Raw genomic sequence first — 17,297 nt, forward strand, 5'->3', positions numbered from 1 at the left:
TTGTAAACACATCCTAGTAACTGCATAGAAACTTCCTAGCAACCGCTTAGAACACAATAACAACCACCTTGCTCTACCAACCACTTAGAACACTTAACTTAACAACCAAACAACCAAACACCCTAAAACCACCTAGCAACTATTAGAAAGTACGGTAGTTATTACCCCCAACAACCAATAATCCCATAGCAATCGCCTTGAACACCCTAGCATTGTTCTAGCAACAGCACCCTAGTAACTGCATAGCAACCTACATCACCTCAGCATTGTTCTAGCAACACTCTAACAACTACTCAGAGTACTTTAGTTTAACTCTTTTTATTCACAATTTTCAGTCAGAGTTATTACAAGTGAAGAAAAGAAAAAAACCATACAACACTGGTTTCACAACATTGAACAAAAAATCTAGATGGTATTAAACACATTCTCACTCTCCGACCCAAATTCGTACTCAGAGTACTTTAGTAACCCTATGGCAACGCCATAGCAATCATCTTAGCATTGTCCTAGAAACCACACCCTATTAACTGCATAGAAACTTTGTAGCAACCACTTAGAACACACTAACAACCACTTAAGAACTACTCAGAACACATTAAAAACCACCTAGCAATGCTCTAGCAACCATTCAGAAAACTTTAGTAACCACATAGAAACTCCCTAAGAACCACTCAGAGCAACCTAGCAAATGCCTAGCAATGCCCTAGAAACCACCTTGCAGAAAACATTAACATCCACCTAGCAACACCCTAGCATTCACACAGAACACAATGACATCTACCTAGCAAAGCCCTAGCAATCACAAAGAACACATTAACATTCTCCTAACAATGTCCTAGCAACCACTCACAACACCTTAGTAATGACACCGCAACACCCTAGCAATGCCCTAGAAACAATGCAGAACTAAGCACTGACATCTACCTAGCAATGTCCTAGCAATCACTCAGAACACTTTAGTAACCGTATAGAGATTCCCTAAGGACCACTCAGAGCAAATGCCTAGCAATGCCCTACAGAACACACTAGCAACCACCTAGGAGCCACTCAGAATACCTATTAGTAACCATATAGGAACCACCTGGCAATTCCCTAAAAACCATGCTGAACATAATAGTATCACGCTAGCAACAACTCACAACACCATAGCTACAACCTACTGTAGCAATGCCCTACAAACCATGCATAGCACAGTAACATCTACCTAATAACGCCCTAGCAACCAGTCAAAACACCTTAGTAAGCACACAGAGAGTTCCTAGAAGCCACTGTAGCAATTCCCTAGAAACCATGCAGAACATAATAGCATCACCCTAGAAACCACTCAGAGCAACTTAGCAACCACCTACTATAGCAATTCCCTATAACTATGTAGAACATAATAGCATCACCCTAGCAACCACTCAGAACACCCTAGCAACCATCTAGTGTAGCAATGCCCTAAAAACCATGCAAAACACACCAATATCTGCCTAGCAACGCCCTAGCAACCAATCAGTACACCTCAGAAACCACATAACCACTCTAAAAGAATCGCTCAGCACAAACTAACAACCACATAGCAAAATCTCGCATAGCATCAGATTTTCTTTAAAAAACTGCTGTGGGACATCATTATTCTCATACGGTTTGACTGTTTATGAGTCTGTAGTCCAGTAGATATGTCATCTCGCTAATGCAGCCTGCGTTATGATGTAATCTGTCTCCACGGCGATCCGTATCCGTCAGATTCCCCTAGGGGCCCGCAGCGGCCCAAGGCTTCCTGGTGCATTACATGTGTGTGCCTGTACTGTCTACACACTTCTGCCTTTGTCCTGTGTCTCTTTTTCTCTGCTTCCTCTTCTTTCTTTCCGTTCATAAAGCCCTCCCGCCCTTTTGCCATCTCTATTCTGTCCCTCAGCCGATAAGGGACGCCGAACACAAAAAGACTGTCTAAGGACCCTCTTTAGACATGAAACCCAGAGCGGGGCCACTTCCTGTGGGACAGGAGAGTCTGTCTGCCTGGCCTCCATCCATCAAAGCTGGTGCTCTTTAGGAAACGTTAACCTGCTTTAACCTGGTAAGGTAAATTATGCAAATTTTGTCTTAAAGATACAGCACATCTCAAAACATGATCATTTTACGACCATGGGTAGTTTGGTTAATTAATTGCGCGTTTTGTTTGACCACAAAACGCCCACTAATGGTCTGACCTTCTGCTCTCCTTGTTGCCCAGAAATGACGTCAAATTTGCCACTGACACTACCCAGAATCCCCACCAAGCACAAACTATACCGCGTTTGCTTTAATGGAGGAAGGATCACATGTACTTACATGTATTCTCTGTGTGCTGAATGGACGGCCGACGCATTACTGTATCGCCAAATCACGATTATGGAGGACAGGACGTCTAGAGTGGCATCAAACTGCAAATGAATGGACAACAATGATACAGTGAAGCATTAAATAGTTAAAGACTTTGAAATAATAACAATTTAATTATAGGAAGTGTTCGCATACTTACAGCAAACCCAAACGCTGATGCACTATGCCGCATTACAGAAACAGCTGCAAAAGGAATGAGAAAAAATTATTTCAAATGAAAATGATTTCAACTTACAATTTAGTCATTAGTTATTTTTAAAAAATATTTCATTTTAAAGTAAAATAAATAAATAAATTTTACAATGAAAAATATAGAGTTCATTATTTCGACAAACAGATAATGTTTGATTATATTATACTAGCAATGGAAATGTTATGAATTAATGTGAAGTTTACTTTTCACAGCCTGTATCCAGTCACCATTCACTCCAGCATTCAGGAAGTATATATTGTTAATATTGATTTTGATAAGTGTTTTTTTCAGATATATATCTAAACATTATATACTGTATATATGCATTCCCCTGCTGTAAAACTGCATTTGAATGATTTCCAGCCATTAGAGTGGCCTGGATCAGATTTCATCTCTTCACACTGTCATGTCAGCACATGGTGTGGATCTGAGCTACTCAAACGGCAGTGTGGCTCGTGTCCAGTTATCGACCTTATATTGACCTCTAATGCACCTGAATCCTCTATCCTGAGACTGGATGAGCGATCCGAGATATTCCATCCAACTCTACAAGGTCAGCCAAACTCTCAAAGTACTCAGTTCTGCGTTTCAGGACAGTTTGTGCATCTAGTTTACATGTGCGATTGATTGTACAGTACAGCAATATAGAATACACTACAGTGTCGTAAAGAATAGTAGAGTGTAGCATGGTACAGTGTAAAAATATTTTTTGGGGGAACTAACTCAAAATTTTCTATCTAGGTTTTTTTTTTTTTTTTTTTTGTAGTGTAGAACTATTCCAACAAATACAGAACAGTTATTTTTGGGGATCCAATTCCAAACGTTCTAAAAATGTTCTCTTTAGGTTTTCTGTGGTGCAGTAGTATCCTAGCAAACACAGAACGTTCTGCTAATGCTAGTGTATGATTTATTTTGGTTCTATTTTAGTGCAGAAGCATCCCAGCATAACAAAGAACGCTACTCTAACATTAACATATGGTTCCAGCTTGGTTACTTTTTGTGAACTAATTCCAAATGTTCTAAGAATGTTCTTTTTTTAGGATTTAAAAAAAAAAAAATTTAGTGCAAACACAGAATGCTAATGTTAGCGTTTTGGTTACTTTTTGGGGAACCAATTCCAAGAATATTCCCTTTAGGTTCTATTTTTGTAACCATGAATTGGGAACCGATATTTGTTAGTTGGAATGACTGAATTAAGGTGGTGTTACAACTTCAACCTTGCCAGAAGGCTATAATAATCATGCTCAAATACACCAGTGTAGGTCTTTAGATAAAGTTTTCACACACCTTCAAATGGTCACACACTATTTCTGTTCCTCAGGAACACCGTTAAAAATGAATAACGGAGCTGCTGCGGCATGAGATGAAAGATTTAGCAGTTTCTAAATATAAACTTTGTTCCTTTTAGTGAAATCCACTCTGTTTTAGACGTCTCGTGCCAGCTGATTTCAAGTCCTCAAGAGGCCAAACTCATTGGCACAAACAAACACATTGACAAACACATTGGCAGTCAATAAAACATCCATAATCCATGCAGTCATTCATTGTCCTACAGAATCCCATCAGACACACTAAAAGTTTCCACTCAAAAAAAACAACAAAAAAACACACGTTGTCTCTGGAACAACATCTGCATCTTAATCTTACAACAAACTGCATGGATTTTAGTTGTACCTTGGGTGTCAGGGTAACAGGCAAGGATTTATGGAGACTTGTCTGTGGAAATCTGAACCATTCCCTGCTCATTAGGAAGTCATATGTATGCTGATATGTGAAGTCAGCAGCTTCTATAAGGAGTGCTGGTACTGCGGCCAGAGCCGATCGTGAAAATTATGAAGCTCGTAAAACCGTAGGATATCGAAGAATCACAATGAAGCATCATGTGAATAAAGGATTACGGTGGGTAATTCAGCTTCAGTCTGTCATTGGTGAACGCTTTGAATGGACACTGAATAGGCAGAAACATCACAGAAGGCAATTTCGCGCAAAAAAAGAAAACTATCGATAACTGTTGTTAACTTAACTAATTTATGTAAGTATACTTACATATTTTACATGACATATTTTTACAGTTTCTTGAAGCTGTTTCATCAGCTGCTATGTCTCTCTAAATATAATTTGTATTTTTTATTTAGTTTATTATTAAATTTACTATAAATTATTGTCATTATAAATTATTGTAAAAGTTTTTCAAAACGTTCTTTTTTGCCTTTATTTGACAAGACAATAGAGGTGAAAAGGGAAACAATAGATGTTTTGTGAGCAAATGTGATTTGTAGTATACAACATTTGGCAAGTCAATGTTGCGGTATTATTCATTACAGTACATTATGAGTTACGCAAGTCACCTGCATTAATATTGCGCAATTTATCATCGCTCATAACATCAACCTTATTTTTATCTTCTTTGATACAATTCTGCAAAATATTTATTGACAGCTGTATTTGCATTTCACTAGATTTGGTCATATTTTTTAAGTTTAAAGTACAGTTACTGTAAATCATCACCATGCAACATTTTATTTGACTTACGTCATTAAAAGTTCTACACATTCATGTTGCGTTATGTCTGTTTTCGTGTTGTGTTTCACCTGTGTTGTACAGAACAATCACGCAAACTTGCATAACTCATACTGTAATGAAAAATATTGCAAAACTGATTTTGTGCATATGAGCATATGTGGCTCAAAAAAAGCTGATGCACATTCCAGTAGGGTAGGAACGTTTGATTTACCAGAACATATGATAAAATTTGCGTAACTCATACAACACTGTAATGAAACATTTCGCAACACTGATTTTGTGCCTACTTTTATATTTTACAAGTCACTTTGAGCATATGTAGCTCAAAGAAACCTGAAAAACACCCATTCTTGCAGGTTATGAATGTTACGAGAATATACGAGTAAATTTGCACAACTCATGCAGTATTGTAAAAAAAAAAAAAAAAAAAAAATCGCAACATTGATTTCGTGTTTTTCATATTTTACAAATCAGCATTTGAGCGTATGTGGTCCAAGAAACTGATACACATTCCAGTAGGTTATGAATGTCTGATTTACGAGAACATTTGCATACGCAACTCATACAGTGCTAATGAAAATATCTCAATATTGATTTTGTGTTTACTTTTGTATTTTACAAATCAAATTTATGCTTATATAGCTACAAAAACCTGACAAACACCCATACTCCCAGGTTGTGGATGTTTGAACATACCAAGTTTGTTAGCTGAATCACACAGTAAACGAACATGCTGCTTCTATGCAGCAAGAACCATTTTGTGAATTATTCTCAGATGTATCGGTGGTGCATGATGTATAGACTCATTGAAGATCTTGTCGTTGACTGCTCAAGGAAGCTTTTGCTAGTCTCATGGATCAGCAGGACAAATATTTGTCGATTAAAATAGATGTTCATGGTTTGTTGCATGTAGTGGTGCTTTCTACTTTCTTTTAGGTGTTTTGTCTGTGAAAATAGGGCAGAGTCTTTAGAGACAGCGAGTTGCAGAATGTTGAAATCCAACACAACAGCTGCTCTGAAAAACCTGTCTTCCGCTCCGTCTGTCTTTTTGCCTCACACACACATTGCATCTTCACACACAAACCAAAACAGGGAATGTGATCTAGTTTCTGTGTCAGAGCTGGTGAATAAATTTGCATGTTGTTATCACTTACAGGACGTTTTCAGCCGTCTTCTAAGTCTGGAGTCACTAGAAAGACTTCTGACTTGTCAATGTTATGATACTACAAAAATTCAATACATAAACCTATACTAGATAATAAAGTTAAACATATTTGATCAGTTACAATTAGTTCTGTCAGCATCAGTTCTTATACTAATATTAAACATTTTCTAACTGTGTTTAAGCCAAGCTGGATACAGTTAACATATTATAGAGCTGGGTCAATATTAAGTTGCATATTTAAAGGTGCCATGATACAATATTTTAAATTGTTCTCTGATATCTCCATAGAAGGTATGTGGCTTTGGTAAGGGCAAAAAAACATGTCCATGGTTTTACATGTCCATTTACAACCCTAGGATTTGTCCCTAGAATGAAATGGTCTGTTATTACCTTATTTGGACGGGTCATGAATAATAATGTTGAACTCTGCTCTGATTGGCTGTTTCACAGTGCGGCTCATTTCAGTAGCTCACACAGCAGGAAGGAAACACAGGGAGGTTATATATATCGCAGTTATATTGTTGGGTAAATATACTGTATATAAAATGAGGGCATCAGGGAGCCGCTATTAATATGCGGGGCATTGAAACTGCTTTCGAATACATGATCGCTTTTTACTTTCACTTTCGAGATTTGCAATCGCACATGCTCTGTGTAAACAACAGCGGCAGTACTTACCACACATTTTACAAGATCAGATGCTTGTCAGTGGTGCTCAGGATCTGTAAACCATTCAACATCATCCTCAGGCATCTCTCCTTACTCTGTTTATGTGGTAAGTGAAATCTTATGTGTTGCAATGTAACAGGCTACCGCTAGCAAGGAGCTAACCATGTCCCTTTAGTGGCTCGCGTTATTTTATTAGAACGCGTCATTTGCTTTCCCTGCCTTCTGAATACAGACACCAACCCATCCCTGCACTTCACATCCCCTGCACAGCCTGGAACATAACATTTATTTCCATGATCTGCTATTTTCACTATTATCCTCGCTTGTTTCTTCACAATACCTGCAGAACGTCTGATGATTCGGCTGTATAGGTTCGGCTGGCCTAGAACATGGGCGGGTTTATGCAAATGTTGGGGGCGTACATATTAGTGATCCTGACTGTAATGTCACAGTCGGTGTTATGTTCTGATTCGCCTATTTTTCAGTGGATTTATATAAGAAGGAGGAAACAAAGACTCACGGTATGTCATTTCCATGTACAGAACTCTTATTATTCAACCATGCTAAAGTAAATACATTCTATGGCACCTTTACGACACAATGAAATAAAAAAATATATATTTTGCCATTCATTGCACCTCTGATCAACACAGTGGTCTTTGTTTTTAAATGATTCTTCATTTTTGAATGAATCAAGTGAGTCAGTGATTCAATAAGCCATTCATAATGACAGTTGCTAAATTTGAAACTATTCTTATTTGTAACTTATATATACTTATGTATATCTATGCAACTTCATATGTAGCTTCTGTGCCACTTCTGCAATGCAAAGATGGATTTTGTTAATCTCGATTTCATTTGACTGCATCAGTCTTATACCCCCAGTTTCACAGACAAGGCTTAAGCCTAGTCCTAAACTAAAATGTAAATCTGAGCTGTTTCAACTGAAAGAAACTTGCACTGATCTTAAAACATGTCAGTGTCTTTGTTTTGTCTTAAGATGCATACCAGTAATGTTTTTTTCTAAGGCATGTTTATAAAAATTACTTAAATGTCCTAATTGAACTATGGCCTAATCCTGGTTTAGGCTAAACCCTGTCTATGAAACCGGGCCATAGTGTCTTATTCAAATAATTATTCAAATTGAGTAGATTTAGGAATTTACATGAAAGCAAACACATCCTCTTTACTATGATTAGAAAGCTTGCCCTCATGAAAAGAAATGCCCCTGGAAATCTATTTAAATGGGGAAATATTGCTCCTTAATGGAAAAGTTCATTTCTGTCACTGGTTTAGGATTGTTTTTCAGCATCCTCACTGAACAGTGTTGGTTCAGTCTCCAAAGTGTTCTCCTTTTCATAGAAATGGCTACCCTAATTTTAATGTTAAATCTGATATACAGCTAGTTTTAAGACTTTTCTAAAGTAGCCTAGACAAATATACTAAAATACTAATGCTAAAATTATAGCAACTAATAAAATTGCATATAATAGAGTTTTTGTCACTCACAATACTAATTAAGCTAATCCCACTGAAACTAACACTAATACTAAAACCAATGGTAAACCTTTGGCATTAAATTGGCAGTTAAAGCTAATAGCAGATATTTTAGTAATAACACTAATAATGCTAAATAAAGACATTGTTAAAATAGTCCATGTGACATCAGAGGTTCAACCGTAATTTTATGAAGCTACGAGAATACTTTTTGCGCCAAGAAAACAAAAATAATGACTTTATTCAACAATTTCTTCTCTTCCATTTCAATCTCACGTTCACGAGAGTCCCAGCATAATACATCATGTTACTTTCGTAAACGCATGTCGAAAACACAGAAGAGAATAAATTGTGGAATAAAGTCATTACTTTTGTTTTCTTTGCACACACAAATTATTCTTGTAGCTTCATAAAATTATGGTTGTACCACTGATGTCATATGGAGTATTTTAACAATTTTTTTAAACTATTCTTCCTGGGCCTTGAACGAGTCAGTTGCGTTGCTGTGTATGCAGGATCAGAAAGCTCTCGGATTTGATCAAAAATATCCTAATTTGTGTTCCGAAGATGAACGAAGGTCTTACGTTTACATTTACATTTAGTCATTTGGCAGACGCTTTTATCCAAAGCGACTTACAATTGGGGAATACAAAAAGCGATTCATCTTGAAGAGGCAATCAGACAGAGGAAGTGCTCGTAACACCAAGTCATTGTTCAAATAAGTACAAGCTAGTAAGGGAGGAAGAGAAGGATAGAGGGAAAGATTAAGATTTTTTTTTTTTTTTGAGTTTAGGTTAAGTCAAGTACTGCCGAAAGAGATGAGTTTTCAGTAGTTGCTTAAAGATTAATAGGGATCCAGCATTCCGGATAGGGGTGGGAAGATTATTCCAGCAGCCAGGAATGGTGAACGAGAATGTTCTGGAGAGTGATTTTGAGCCTCTCTGTGACGGTACCACAAGGCGTCGTTCACTAGCAATGCCTTGGTCGCTCACTAGCAACGCCAAGGTCTTACAGGTTTGGAACGACATGAGAATGAGTAATTACCGATAGAATGTTTATTTTTGGATGAACTATCCCTTTAATGTTAAAACTAATATGTTAAAGCTAATACATTTAGATATTCCATTCAACTAGATATTTGTCTGACTGTTTACCAACTGAAATCTATGAGACTGCGACTTTTTTAGCCTTTCATCTAGTTGTTCTCACAAACCCGTTTACTTGACTCACTGTGTTGATGTTTTAAAAAACCAGAGGAGGTGCAGAGAGGGCAAAGCACCCTCCACCTCTCTTCGCTCTCTCTCTATCTGTCTTCCATCTTTTATTTTTAGACTCGGGTCTCTATGGGAGTTGGCATGCTGGCTTTTACAGGCTGGTAGTGCTGAATGCATTAATATAAGAGCGAACTACCCCTCCTCTATCCGTGACCTCTCCTCGCCAGTGTGATATTTACATTCTCTGCCTACCGCAAGAAAAATTTCCACACGCACACACATAATTTTACTTTCTTCAGAAGTCAGTTCATTCTTCAGGAACTGGCATTTAAATACATTTCGCTGAACCAAATTGGGCTTATTTCCCGCAACGGAGAAATTTCTGGACGTGTTTATTAGGTTTAGAGGTATGCAAGCGCATTTGTGCTTGTGTGTGAAGCAGAAGACACTCTATGGCTGAGAGCGTGTTAATTGGCTGCACTGGAAGCTGCGAGACATTTGGGAATTCAGCTCTCACAGTCTGGCATATATTAGACCATTTCTCTTCTTCTCCTCCTTTCTGCCTTCATCAGTTTCCAAACGCCTCTAAAACGTACACAAACCTAGCCGCACACACCCATTCGGTCCCTTAGGGGTTGATAGGAGTAGCGCAGCCGTTGATGAAAAAGGAGCCATCCCGCTTTCAGGGAAGATAGCGAGTCTCGGATCGCCTGATCAGACACTTTATCTGAACCGATTCGAGGATAATTCGGTTAAAACCATAATCCAGACGTCAAATATAGATTTGATCTTCTCAAAATCCATACTGACCCAAATGCACGCCACCCAAACATAAGAAGACTGCGTTGAAGTCGAGATGGGGTTTTTATGGCTTTTAGTACATGAGGTCTCTATACGCTAATGTACTTCTAAATAGCGTGGCAGACGAAAAACGGGTGACAAAATCACACAGGCTTACATTAAAGAGGGTTAAACGTTATTTCTAGAGAGTTGAATATCATAGAGACTTGAGTTGGCCACTATCTAGCAACGCTAGCAATGAAATAGCTAATTTACCTTAATCCTTTACTCCAAATTACATTACAAGAATTGTAGTTAATAACAATCCATTTCATTAGCTACACTTTAGGTAATATAATCAGACTAGTTTTTTATAACTTTTAGATTACTTTTGATCGAATTCATTTACCACATTGATTTAAATAGGATCTTGTACCATATTGATATAAAAATACAAAGATAAATAAAAATGCCTTTCAGTTGTTATTAACAACATGAAGTGTGTTAAACATTAAATCATTAATAAAAAAATAATCAAAAGCTAATAATTAAATAATAAATATGTAACTAAAATTTCATATTAAAATAACAAGCAAAAAAAACACTTACTAAAAATATGAATGTGATCATTAATCAACATCAGAGAAATGTCAACATGCAAGTTAACTTATTACTCTAAAATCTCAGAGGTATCTAAATAAACATCTTATGCGAACGAGATTTGGCAGACAAAAAAATGTGGTCTTTTGATCTTTTGACACTGTTATTGTACTATAAAAGCATCCTGTAAGTTTCCGAACTCAAAACTTTCTTGTTAGTCTTAAAACAGCTTATATTTAAGACAGTCTCCCAAAACGATGGATAAGCACCACCTCCACAGAAGAAGATCAATGCCTGCTTCTACATCGCTGCCTGTTTAGTCCCGCCCCCCGATTCACTCGTGTAGTGTTTACGAGAGAAGTGAACGCACAGGTCTACGCAGAAACCAAACAATAAAGATGTTCTGAAGACAACAAAACGCTGTGCAGTGCCAAGTTGTGGAAATTAGTGTTTGCATTGCCTTCCTTCTGATCCCAATGTTACGAAAGAGTGGATGAACTTTACAAGAACTACCACCCAGAACACCCTAGTAAGCAACTACATAGCAATCACCCAGAGTACACCAGACACCCTGGCAACCTGCATGGAGATCGAGATGGGATTTTTGTGGCTTTTATTAACTCTATATATTATTACACAGCTCTCTGGAATACTTGATTCTGATTGGTCGGTCGCGACATTCTAAAGTGTGTTAGAGTATTCCCCGATAACAACCGTCATCATTAGCAAAGCTGAAAAACACACTGCTCATCCGGGTATTTTTTTGGAAGCATCAGCTTGGTTTTCAAGACAAGGTCAATGTCAAGCAGTTCCTTGACTTCAAATAAACGCTAATCAAATATTTTGTTTTCCCACATATGTTTATACAGTATATCAATATTTGCTAGTAGTTGACAAGTTTGTTTGTTTGAATGTCTTAAAAGGGTTAAACAGGAACAGGAAGTGAGTGTACTAGAGAGGAAGTGAGGCTTTCTGTCAAGTATTTTTATATAATGATGCTAAATACTAATGCTAATGCTAATCCTTATCTCTTTTATGCACTCCTGTCACATAATATAATAATTTCAATTCAAATTAATATTTATTTCCATTTAGGTGATTTCGGAGAGGCTAGCAATAGCAAGCTAGCTTAGAAAACACAAGATCCCACCCTCCCTGCAAATCACTCTCCAAAGCACATGAACAGAAACACAACACAAAATAAACCATTTTGTCAACAAAATGGTGGTTGTTCATGCCATAGGTAGCTGCTATGCTAAGCACCCAAAAACAAAAGTCGAACAAATCTCATTCCTGTGGTCAAAAATCTATTAGCAAGCACACAAATTAATGCAAAACAAATAAAAATCCTGATATTTTATTGTGTTTTTTACAGGTTAATTTACCAAAACAATTAGCTCTATCTCTGTTATTTGCCCTTACCAGCTGCCTGCAATCATTTCATTTCCTTTGACGCCAAAACGTCGCCAATACTGATAGAGAGAGACGACTAAATGACAGCATCTCTCAGGCGTCGTTGCTCTGGAGTTGCTATGTGACTGAATCTTCACAGCCTGGCAACGTGAGTCCCAGAGTCCCCGTCCAACTCTGGAAGTGTAAGGTGAGTCATTTCCATCCCGAGGGATGGAGCAAGAAACCATTCCCTCTAAATCATACGTCAAATCCAGTGCGGGGCTTCTATTAGCTGCTCCAAGATTAAACCACATGGCCTGGAACCAGTCTACAAAATGATTAAGCACACTTTGTGCTGAGAAAACAACAATAGTCTGCATAAGGCCAACTTGAGCATCCCAGCTTAAAGATTTAAGGGAATATTCGGGGTTCAAGTTAAGCTCTATCAGAAGCATTTGAGGCATAATGCCGATTAAAACCCTCAGATCTTTTCGGAAGTGGAAGGTCAGGATGAGTTCACTGTATTTTGGGATACAGTTTTCCAGAAAACAGCAACTGTGATCCATATATTGCACACTGAAAATTCACAGTACAGTCTTTATAGTGCAGAAATAGTAAGGAAGTATGCTATTGAGAATGTAGAGTGGTCTCCACAGTGGGTAAAACTCTTTTTAACTACATTTTATATTCAAAAGAGCAAGAACAATTCCTTTTTTGTATTATATGATCACTTTTCTTTGACAGTTTGTAGTTGAGAATAAAGTGTGTTTTAAATGTATTTGGTTTACGATGTTCCCGTGTGTCTCAGTTTATCCTCTGCACTTTCTTTCAGTAAACATTATCAAAGTAATCTTGCAGAACAGTCATGAGGAAACTAGTCAAACCTGATCTTGTGTATCAAGCTCATGGCACTGAACCAAACTACACACAGCTATTCGCTCTGATTAACCCAGGAAAATTTTGTAGGGAGAGCGAGAGAGAGAATTATCCCTATAGAATTATATAGAGATAATATGGAATTATATTAATATATATAATATATATTCTCTATAGAATTATATTACATACAAATGATATACTTTGTAATTAATTGTATTATTATATAAATTACATATTATTATTTGTATTTAATATTATTATTAATTATATAAATAAATAATAAAAAATAAATTATTATTAAATATAATAAATATATAACCATTATATTTTATATATTATATAGATAGATAGATAGATAGATTATATATATATATATATATATATATATATATAAATTACATATACATTTTATTATTACATGTGTTATAAAGCCAATTGTGTAAAATTATATTTTAATATTATATTTATATATATTATATAAATTTTAAATTCATAAATAAAATTATATGCATCATTATATAATACATTAATAATTAATTAATTAAATAATTATATTTTATATATTTTTTGTAATTAATCACACATATATTTTGCATTGACATGTATTAATAAATTATGTAACCAATTATATAATTAAATAATGTATAAAATAAAAAAATATTCTAAATGATTATATAATGATACATAAAATAAAAATATAGCTAACATTATTACATTTCATATATTATATATCATAACGTTTTGTAAAAGTAATATAAAAAAATTATATGTACAAATATTATTTCATTTATGTGTATATAATATACATATAAAATTTATGTGTATAAAAAATTAATGTCTTATATAAATTTTTGTATTAATATATTATGTGTGTATACATACATATAGGCTATACTCTAAACTGTAAGGTAAACGATTCTGATTTCTTTCTTTACAACTGCATCAGAAAGTCCCAAAAGAATACAGCTGCATGGACTTAAGAGCTCGTCTTCAAAACAGGATATGACATCATACAGGTCTGTATTATCAAGGGGCCTGTGATTCTCTAGAGAGGAGGGTCCGGATACTCACTGAACGCAGCGATGGCTAAGATCATCGTCACCACAATGGAGACCCACGATACCCATAATGCCTTTTTTCTGTAACTCTGAGCCTCGTGGGGTTTCAGACGCATACTGCTCTCCAGGAGCCCTGCTGAGGGACAGCGCTCAGTTAGCTTACGTCAGGTTATCTCTTCACATCTCAGAGGAACTCAATGGGATTTATTCACAAATAAATCCATAAAGACACAAGCACAATATCTCAGCAACTATGAAGTTTTGATTAAGTCCAATAATACAAATGCTTGTTTTGTATGTTGATTTATAGCATCTAGTTCAAAACTGTCTTAAATCAGGATAAAGTTGGTGAATTTTGTTCTCAAAACTACAGTTGTAGCTGTTGTGCTCAATAGAATCACAGTAGAATTCATTCAGAAAAGAACCAACTATATAATGAATGAGAATCTGCATTCTAAGCATAAGGCCAGGGCAAGTTGTCCCATACAATTAATATATGTTTTAACTTCAAACTATAAATGAATTGCACTTTCTGCTCACCAAAACCACCGTTTAAAAAAAAAATTACATTTATTTTTATTAAAAAAATAATTAAATTCTGTAATAAAATATTTTTATTTATTTAGCCTAACTATTTTTAATTTATTGCAATTAAATTTCGCCATTAAATAGTCTATGATACATATATGTTGTAAAACATACTTTTTAAAATATAATTTAGATGGCATTTCATCTTTAAAAAAGGCATTAATCTCAAATCGGTGTTAACGATTCCCATTGTAGACTAATTAATTACCGCTGTATTGAATTCTATATTCATCTGCTATTTATTTGTTTGTTTTTCTTATATATTCTGTAGGCAAGACTTTATTTTTTGTGTCTTTACAGAAACTCTGACTTTCAGAAATAAACTGGAGTAGCTAAACGTGACAACTTGCCCCGGGCCCTACTTTATATGTATTTTCCCACGCAAATAAACCCATAAAGTCTGTGTCAAAAGTGTTTAAAGCCAAACTCGTACCGTTGTCCTCCGGCTCTCCTATTTTCATCTGCTGCTCCATGTTGAAAGTATCTGCTTGGCTCGGATGGTGTCCGTTCGCAGGAGTCGATGCTGAGCCCAACACCGCTGGATCCGGAATAGAAGCAGCACCGGGGTCTGTAGGACCAGCAGTGGGGTCAGCAGCAGAGGAGGGGTCCGTCATGATGATAGGGTCCCTGGTTCAAACGATCGCGAGCATCCGAGGAATGTGACACCTGCACGCGAGCGGAGGAGACGCGACTGATGGAGAGCTCGCGCAAGCGCGCACGCACGCGTTAATTAAGCACACACACGTGCGAATCGCGCTTTACAAACAGACTCGCTCTTCCAAACGTTTAGAAAACTATTATTAGGCGATTGTTATTAAATAACAGTAGAGGAAATATGAAAAATCCGTCTGTGCGCTCTGGTTACGTGTGATCAAACAACCATCTGTTCAAACAAATAGTTCACACTTCACACAAGAACCCCTTCAGAAATCACTTATTTGAATAAACTACTTCTGAAGGGGAACAAGAGAAAGAACTAGGCTGGTTTATTCAGCCACAATATATATATATATATATATATATATAAATATTATCAGTTCATCAACCTTAGATTTTTTATCTGGCAAATATTTAAGACAGACAGACAGACAGATAGATAGATAGATAGATAGATAGATAGATAGACAGGTAGGTAGATAGATAGATAGATAGATAGATAGATAGATAGATAGATAGATAGATAGACAGACAGGTGGATGGATGGACGGACAGGTAGATAGACAGATAGACAGACAGAGAGACGGACAGACGGACAGACAGGTAGATGGACAGACAGACAGACAATAATTTGTTACATTTATATAGCGCTTTTCTTGGTACTCAAAGCTCTTTACATGAAAGCGGGGAATCTCCTCAACCACCACCAATATGCAGCATCCACCTGGATGCCAGAACACCCACCACACACCAGCTTATTGGTGGAGAGGAGACAGTGATGAAGCCAATCAGTGTATGGGGATGATTAGGAGGCCAATGGGGAAATTTGACCAGGATGCCAGGGTTACACCCCTACTCTTTTCAAAGAACATCCTTGGGATTTTAAATGACCACAGAGAGTCAGGACCTTGGTTTAACGTCTCATCCGATGGACGGTGCTTTTTACAATATAGTGTCCCCGTCACTACACTGGGGCGTTAAGACCCACACAGACCGCAGGGTGAGCACCCCCTGCTGGCCTCACTCCTCCAGCAGCAACCTAGTTTTCACCGGAGGTCTCCCATCCAGGTACTGACCAGGCTCAACCCTGCTTAGCTTCAGTGGGCAACCGGTCTTGGGCTACAGGGTGATATGGCTGCTAATTAGATAAATATATAGATAGACAGAAGGATAGATGGATAGATAGATAGATAGATAGATAGATAGATAGATAGATAGATAGATAGATAGATAGATAGATAGATAGATAGATAGATAGATAGATAGATAGATAGATAGATAGATAGATAGATAGATAGATAGATAGATAGATAGATAGACAGATAGACAGACAGACAGAATGAATGCAGTTTACTGTTAAAGGTTGTGTGTATTTTGAATGGAAAGGAATTGCAAATCAAAGTAGAGGTGAAATTACCGACATCTTGTGTAAAAAAGTCACTATTGCAGTTCTTTGTTGTACCCTAAACGTCTGTAAAATTACAAAAGTTGAAAAACTAAAAAGGAAAATAAAAATACATTTGATGATATTATTAATAATATTAATAATTTATATTATATAATTTTATAATATATAAAATTACACACACACACACACACACACACACATATATAGCCTACATATATATATATATATATATATATATATTATATATATATATATATATATATATATAAATAAAAGTTATTGGCCTATTTGTAAACTCATCTAAGATATG

The 17,297-nt window shown here is 36.4% G+C and overlaps 1 protein-coding gene across 1 annotated transcript in view; it reads right to left on the reverse strand.

Annotated features, from left to right (window-relative positions):
• LOC306867554 (transmembrane protein 163b-like) overlaps positions 1-15,795 on the reverse strand; it is a 32,711-nt gene extending 16,916 nt beyond the window's left edge. Inside the window, exons 1-4 of the mRNA XM_079413285.1 lie at positions 15,356-15,795; positions 14,348-14,467; positions 2,504-2,547; positions 2,314-2,405 (exon numbers count right to left, since the gene is read on the reverse strand). Coding sequence (XP_079269411.1) covers positions 2,314-2,405; positions 2,504-2,547; positions 14,348-14,467; positions 15,356-15,536 — 437 coding nt within the window. The 5' untranslated portion in view covers positions 15,537-15,795. The remainder of the gene's footprint in view (positions 1-2,313; positions 2,406-2,503; positions 2,548-14,347; positions 14,468-15,355) is intronic.
• Positions 15,796-17,297: the final 1,502 nt, after the last annotated feature.

The sequence above is a fragment of the Barbus barbus genome (assembly GCF_936440315.1).
Source record: "Barbus barbus genome assembly, chromosome: 49".
Lineage (NCBI taxonomy): Eukaryota > Metazoa > Chordata > Actinopteri > Cypriniformes > Cyprinidae > Barbus > Barbus barbus.